At 35.8% G+C, this 6,176-nt stretch overlaps 1 protein-coding gene across 1 annotated transcript; it reads right to left on the bottom strand.

Annotated features, from left to right (window-relative positions):
- Window positions 1-1,891: 1,891 nt before the first annotated feature.
- Window positions 1,892-4,767, bottom strand: LOC133205282 (uncharacterized). The gene is made up of 3 exons (XM_061341056.1): window positions 4,586-4,767; window positions 3,356-3,506; window positions 1,892-2,350 (listed from the first exon to the last, which is right to left on the bottom strand). The coding sequence occupies exons 1-3, from the start codon at window positions 4,718-4,720 to the stop codon at window positions 1,929-1,931; spliced, it is 708 nt and encodes a 235-aa protein (XP_061197040.1). The 5' UTR covers window positions 4,721-4,767; the 3' UTR covers window positions 1,892-1,928.
- Window positions 4,768-6,176: the final 1,409 nt, after the last annotated feature.

The raw sequence follows: 6,176 nt of genomic DNA, 5'->3' as shown, positions 1-6,176 counted from the left end.
GCCATGTTTGATCGAAATAGGTCCAATGGTTCTGGAGATGAAGTCGAAAATGTTTTAAAAATTTACAGACAGACGGGTGAAGGATAAAATGTTAACAGAAACGCTCATTTATGGTTTCAGCTCAAGTGAGCTGAAAATTAAAGCGAAAATGCAATTGTCGGACCTTTGTTTTTATACTGAATTTAACTACAAAATGTTCCATTTACCTGATCTATACATAGGGCTAACGGCATGTGTGACAGGTCAACAGGGGATGCTTACTCCTCCTAGGCACATGAACCCACCACTGGAATTTTCAGGGGTCCATGTTTTATGCCCTCTTCACATAATTGTATTGTTTGTGGATTTTTTTTTAGATCGATAACTGTTCGTTATCTTCACCATTTTCATTCACAGTAATCATGCTCGAAGTTCAATCAAACAATACAGATTGTGATCAGAGTAAACACTGGCCTCTGAAAACAGAGGTAGGATCAGGTGCCATGGAGGAGTGAGCATCCCCTGTCGACCGGTCACTATCATGTATTTAGGTATGAAACTTTTTTTCATTTGAAATTTCATTGACATGATCAATGATAGGATACAGAACGTACTGAAATAGATATTCACTTTACTAGGATACTCACTCCCGCCCCAGCCCGGGGTTGAACTGTTGACCTATGGAACCTGTCTCCTAGCACTGCAGGAACAACGCGCTAGACCACTCGGCCATCTAGGCAAGTTTAAAAATTGCTTTAGATGGCGATGGAATTCTTGCTGCGCCGCCCTACACTACACGATCATTGAGAATAGAAGTAATACAGTATAATGTCAATTCGTAACATGATTAAATGCAAGTATTCTCGTGTATGATTTTTATGCCCCCGTATCGAAGTTTCGGAGGTATATAGTTTTTGCCCTGTCCGTCCGTCTATCTGTCTTTTTTGACTTTTTTGTCCGCAAAACTTCAACCTTGCCCATAACTTTTGATTGGTTGGAGCTATGGCTTTCATATTTCACAAGTGTATTTCTTGAGACAAGACCTTTCTTTGGGCACAATCATATTTGACCTTGATCTTGGAGTTTGATCCAGTTTCCCAAAATTTTACCGAACATTAACCTTGGCTACAACTTTTGAACAATTGGTGCTAGGGCTTTCATACTTCACATGTGTAATCCTTGTGACAAAGCCTTCCTTTGGATTTCTACATCTTTGACCCTTTGACCTTGACCTAGGAGTTTGACCTTTTTTTGATAAACTTTATCCTTGACCATATCTTTTGAACGGTTGATGCTAGGGCTTTCATACTTCACAAATGTAATCCTTGTGACAAGACCGTCCTTTAGATACCAACAGTCTTGACCATTTGACCATAACGTTTGACCTACTTTTGAAAAAACTTTAACCTTGGCCATAACTTTTGAACAGTTGATCCTAGGCTTTCATATTTAATATGTCTATTCCTTGTGACAAGACCTACCTTTGGATACCAACAATTACAATTCATCAACCTTGACCTTGGAGTTTCACCTACTTTTGAAAAACTTTAACCTTGGTCATAACTTTTGAACGATTGATGCTTTGGCTTTCACATTTACATGTGTATTTCTTTTGAGAAGGCTTTCCTTGTACACCATTAAATTTGACTTTGACCTTGATGTTTGACTTACTTTTAAAAAACTTTAACCTTTTCCAAATCTATTTATTTGTTGTTGCTAGGGATTTCATATTTCACAGGTATATTCCTCAAGACCTTACTTTGGGTACCAATATATTTGATTTGCATTTGAGAAAGTTTAACCTTTGCTATAAAATGTCATATGGGGACATCAGTTTCAAACACATCTTGTTCTTTTTTACTTTCTGGTTTAATTGTGAAAACATATTTGCAGATTATATGCTTAACTGTTCAAATGTAATTTAAAGAAAAGTTTCTCGATGTCTAACATTAATCTGTGCTTGGGACATCCTCAATGCTTGGAACATAGTTGATACTTTCTATTAACCCCTCCTTGTAGAATCCTTCAAGTGCTTTTAGTCTGAAGAAATTCTGCAAAGCCTTGACTGATTTTGATCCCAGGCTTCGTTCTTTGGATTCTCTTTTCTCGGTGGTCCATGAAAACAGCCCCCACAACACTGAATGCTTTTTTTCAGTAACGATTACTTCTGGAGCTATCTTGAAGTCCATTTTGTAGAGGACATACATGCAATCAATGTACTTCAGATCTGGGGATCTTCCAAACGCCATCATTCCGTATCGCGCTGAAGAATCAGCACCTTGGTTGAATTTCCATTCTATTAGTTTATACTCCCATGCCTCATCCGAAAAAAGGATTCCTTCCATCTTTTTCCTGATATCTGGAGTAATACCTGGAAAATTTTGTGTCTGTAAGTTCGATGTCTACTCTGCATTATGTTCCATTATAAAATTGTAGCAATAACATGCAACATGTAATAAGAGGCCAATGGATTATAGTGCTCACATTGTTAATCACACTACACATTGGACATTAACGTGGACCAACTTTGGAACAACATTTCAACAAAAGTTTTCAGGTAACAATTTTGATCTTTTAGTAATAAAGAAGAGACCCTGACAATCGATTTCATGCTTTTCTCCCAGTCTCCTTGAGAATACTTAGTGGAAAAAGAGATGTCACTGAAGCAGGGCAGTAAAACAAATTTTAGTCAATGCATGTGCAAAATTTGTTGAGACAAACAATTTAACTTGATTATTCATATATACACGTACATCCAAAGCATTTCAAACTTCTAGAGATTCTTTTTAAAAAATTATACGTCTCTAAAAATTTTACCCATTTTATTTCTACCCATCCTCTTCACGAATTAAACCAATCTGATTATACCCTCAAAGATGTTGCTTGCATATCTTTGACAAAGTTTAGCCATGCTAGCTGTTTTTAAGGGAGTGCTTGCCCAATGGTTCAAGCTTTGAACAATTCTGATTTTTCATTAGGTCTTTCTTGAGAAAATGATTATTAATATAAAGTTCTACGCTATTTGTACAACACTTAGATATACTTTTTTCGGTTCTGTTTTCAATTTAATCTCTCCTTCTTAAGTTTTCAATGTCCCCTGCCTAATCTTCTAATTATGCCTACCTTGAAAGAGGACAAAATACCTTCGTTTCATTAAGTATGAATCCTTACGAATACGTTATGTTAAATCTAAGAATCTAAAAAGGCATGCAGTATGTGTCCAGAAAAGATTGAAGTAAGTGAAATGTTAACAGTCCAGCAGTCTCTGATAACAAAGACTCGCCTTGAGTTTCCTGACCAGGTTGTGAAAAATTATTATCGTTTTCCCCTATTGAATTCTTTTCTGTTTGTTTGTTTTTTATCAAGTTTTTAATACCTTCATAACTATTCTGGAGGTGGTCGAGAAATGGAACGATCTTGTTTTCGGGTATTTTGGTTGTTTTCATAACTTCACAGCCTTCGTGCCATTTTTCAAACAACTCTCCCTCTAATTCACGTTCCAACTTTGTGGCATCGTACTTTGCAACCTTAAAAATGTATATTTAAATGAAAGTTTTATCTAAAAAATATGAGAAAGGAAGAAAACCCACAAAAGTATTTCTTTCTAAAAAAAACCCCAAACAAAAAAACAAAAACAAGATGTGTTTGTGAAACACTGATGGCCCCGTATGGCAACTTATAGCGAAGGTCAAACTTTTTCAAATGCAAATCAAATATGTTGGTACCCAAAGTAAGGTCGTGTCTCGAGGAATATACCTGTGAATTACATGTATTAAAAGCCCTAGCAGCAAATATTGAAAAAATAAGGAAAGGGTAAAGTTTTTCAAAAGTAAGTCAAACATCAAGGTCAAATGGTCAAAATTAATGGTGCGCAAAGAAAAGCCTTCTCACAAGAAATACACATGTGATATATGGAAGCCCAAGCACCAACCGTTCAAAAGTTATGGCTGAGGTTAATTTTTTTTCAAAGCAGGTCAAACTCCAAGGTCAAAGGGTCAAAGTTGTTGGTTTTGTCAAAAGATTGACACATGTGAAGTATGAAAGCCCTAGCACCAACCGTTCAAAAGTTATGGCCAAGGTTAAAGTTTTTTCAAAAGTAGGTCAAACGCCTAGGTCAAGGTCAAAGGGTCAAAGCTGTTGGTTTTCAAAGAAAGGTCTTGTCAGAAGAATTACATATGTGAAGTATGAAAGCCCTAGCACCAACTGTTCAAAAGTTATGGCCAAGGTTAAAGTTTGGTAAAAAAAAAATGTCAAACTCCAAGGCCAAGGTCCGAAGGTCAAATATGATGGTACCCAAAGAAAGGTCTTGTCACAAAAAATATACAAGTGAAATATGAAAGTCATAGCTCCAACCAATCAAAAGTTATGGTCAAGGTTAAAGTTTTGGCGGACAAACAGCTAGACATACAAATAGACATTTTCTTACCTACCAATAATTGCAGCACCTTATATTTTATACATATTCATATTCAATATCTAAATCACTTATAGGTATACATTTATATATTACACAACTTCCAGCATATTTTACTAATTAGTTCATTTGAAGTACATTGTTTGTCCATAGACGATAAAACTTTAAGTGAAGAGCAATACGTTGTCTTACTTTCACTGAATGAAGACCCTTTTTAACTGCTGCAAGTGCCGAATACTGAGCTTCACTCTCAGCATTGCCAGTGCCCGTGGACTGGACGGGTATTTGCACATGGACATCGATTGTCCCAGAAGCCACCTCTGCCATGTTCACGGCTTGAAGTATCAAACAAGTTGGAACTGTCTTCTTCTAAGCTGAAAAACAAGTCATAACATCATTTTCATCTCACGACTTTGTTCAATCTGACAATTTTACCCTTTGACCTTGACCTTGGAGTTTGACTTACTTTTGAAAAACTTTAACTTTGACAATAACCCTTTAACAGTTTTTGCTAGGGCTTTCATATCTTATATGTGTTCTCTTCCATTGGGCACCAACAATTTTGTTATGTTTACCTTGACCTTGGGGGTTTGACTTGTATTTGAGAATTTTAACCTTCGCTATGAGCCGCCACACGGGGGCATTAGAGTTTCAAAAACACATCTTGTTTTCTAAAAATGTTGGTAGAGGTCAGATGAATGCAGTAGTTTTATTTAACCACACTCCGTGCTGCCTTCAGTCACTGTGTTTCGTCATCATGTCTTCAGTCTTTTTTAGCGCTGATACTACAGGAGCAAGTCCCTACTGGAATTCAAAGTTTTAAGGTACTTATTGCCAGAAGTGTGCCTTTATAACGCAGCACCTCTCCCCTTAATTCTTTTTCCTTTAAAGTTTTTATTTCTAATTTCTATATTTATCAGAGAAACTATGTTTACACTCGTCGATTATACGTAGATTTCAGTAGTAAACTATAGTTAACTGTCATTTAAAGTCATAAACTAAATTTAACAGATGTAAACTATGATTAACAATCGTAAACTCTATCGTTAACGGACGGACAGGACAAACACTATAAGTCCCCTAATTTTCGATTTTGGGGGCATAAAAACAAATTCTGCATCCTATAAGCAGAATTAATTTCTCTTCTTCATAATCTTGAATAAGTCAAGCCATCAGCGACTCGTTTGATACCAGCAATGCTCAGTCATATTTGTCTACTCTACAACGCTATGCTAGGTTGGAAAATGTCCGACCCGGTGATTTACCTTCACAAAGTTCTTTATGAAAAAAAATGATTTCAAATCGTCCGCTTTTTTTTTCTATTTTTAAATAAATAAATTTTGATCAATAGTTGTCCTATCATTTCCCAGATTATCTGGTAAATACGGTTTCTATGGTTTACAACTCTCTCTTAACTCTAGTTAACGAATGTTAATGATATTTTACGATTTTAAACTATAGTCAGATACTTAAGGTGTTGAATTTACAAAATTGTAATAAACATAGTTTTACATTCGAGAAATGGACAAACATATCTACTAGTGTCGTTCAAAGGTTTGATTGATACATCAATAAAAAGTCAAATATATAAAGGCATCTTACCTCTGAGAAAGCTGGCTAGATACTGTCTACTTGTATGCTGTGTGATGTAATAATAATTTCCCAAAATCATCAAGGATTTTCCAATAACAGAGCTGCATCATTTACATGGCATAGTCTAAATGGGTTGACTGGATAAGAGAAAAAAAATGAAACAATGTCTTCATACTAATATACATTTTTA

This window comes from Saccostrea echinata, unplaced genomic scaffold, assembly GCF_033153115.1.
Source record: "Saccostrea echinata isolate AGI-Se365-2 ecotype Australia unplaced genomic scaffold, CSIRO_AGI_Sech_v1 ptg000054l, whole genome shotgun sequence".
Classification (NCBI taxonomy): domain Eukaryota; kingdom Metazoa; phylum Mollusca; class Bivalvia; order Ostreida; family Ostreidae; genus Saccostrea; species Saccostrea echinata.
The sequence above is the reverse complement of the archived record's forward strand: the minus strand, read 5'-3'. Positions and strand labels throughout refer to the sequence as shown.

Excerpts from the sequence above, each read along its gene's own strand:
- LOC133205282 (XM_061341056.1), bottom strand. The coding sequence starts at position 4,720 with ATGGCAGAGGTGGCTTCTGGGACAATCGATGTCCATGTGCAAATACCC. Across the intron at positions 3,507-4,585 it reads AGGGTCTTCATTCAGTGAAA|GTTGCAAAGTACGATGCCAC; the intron begins GTAAGACAACGT and ends TACATTTTTAAG. Across the intron at positions 2,351-3,355 it reads CCTCCAGAATAGTTATGAAG|GTATTACTCCAGATATCAGG; the intron begins GTATTAAAAACT and ends AAAATTTTCCAG.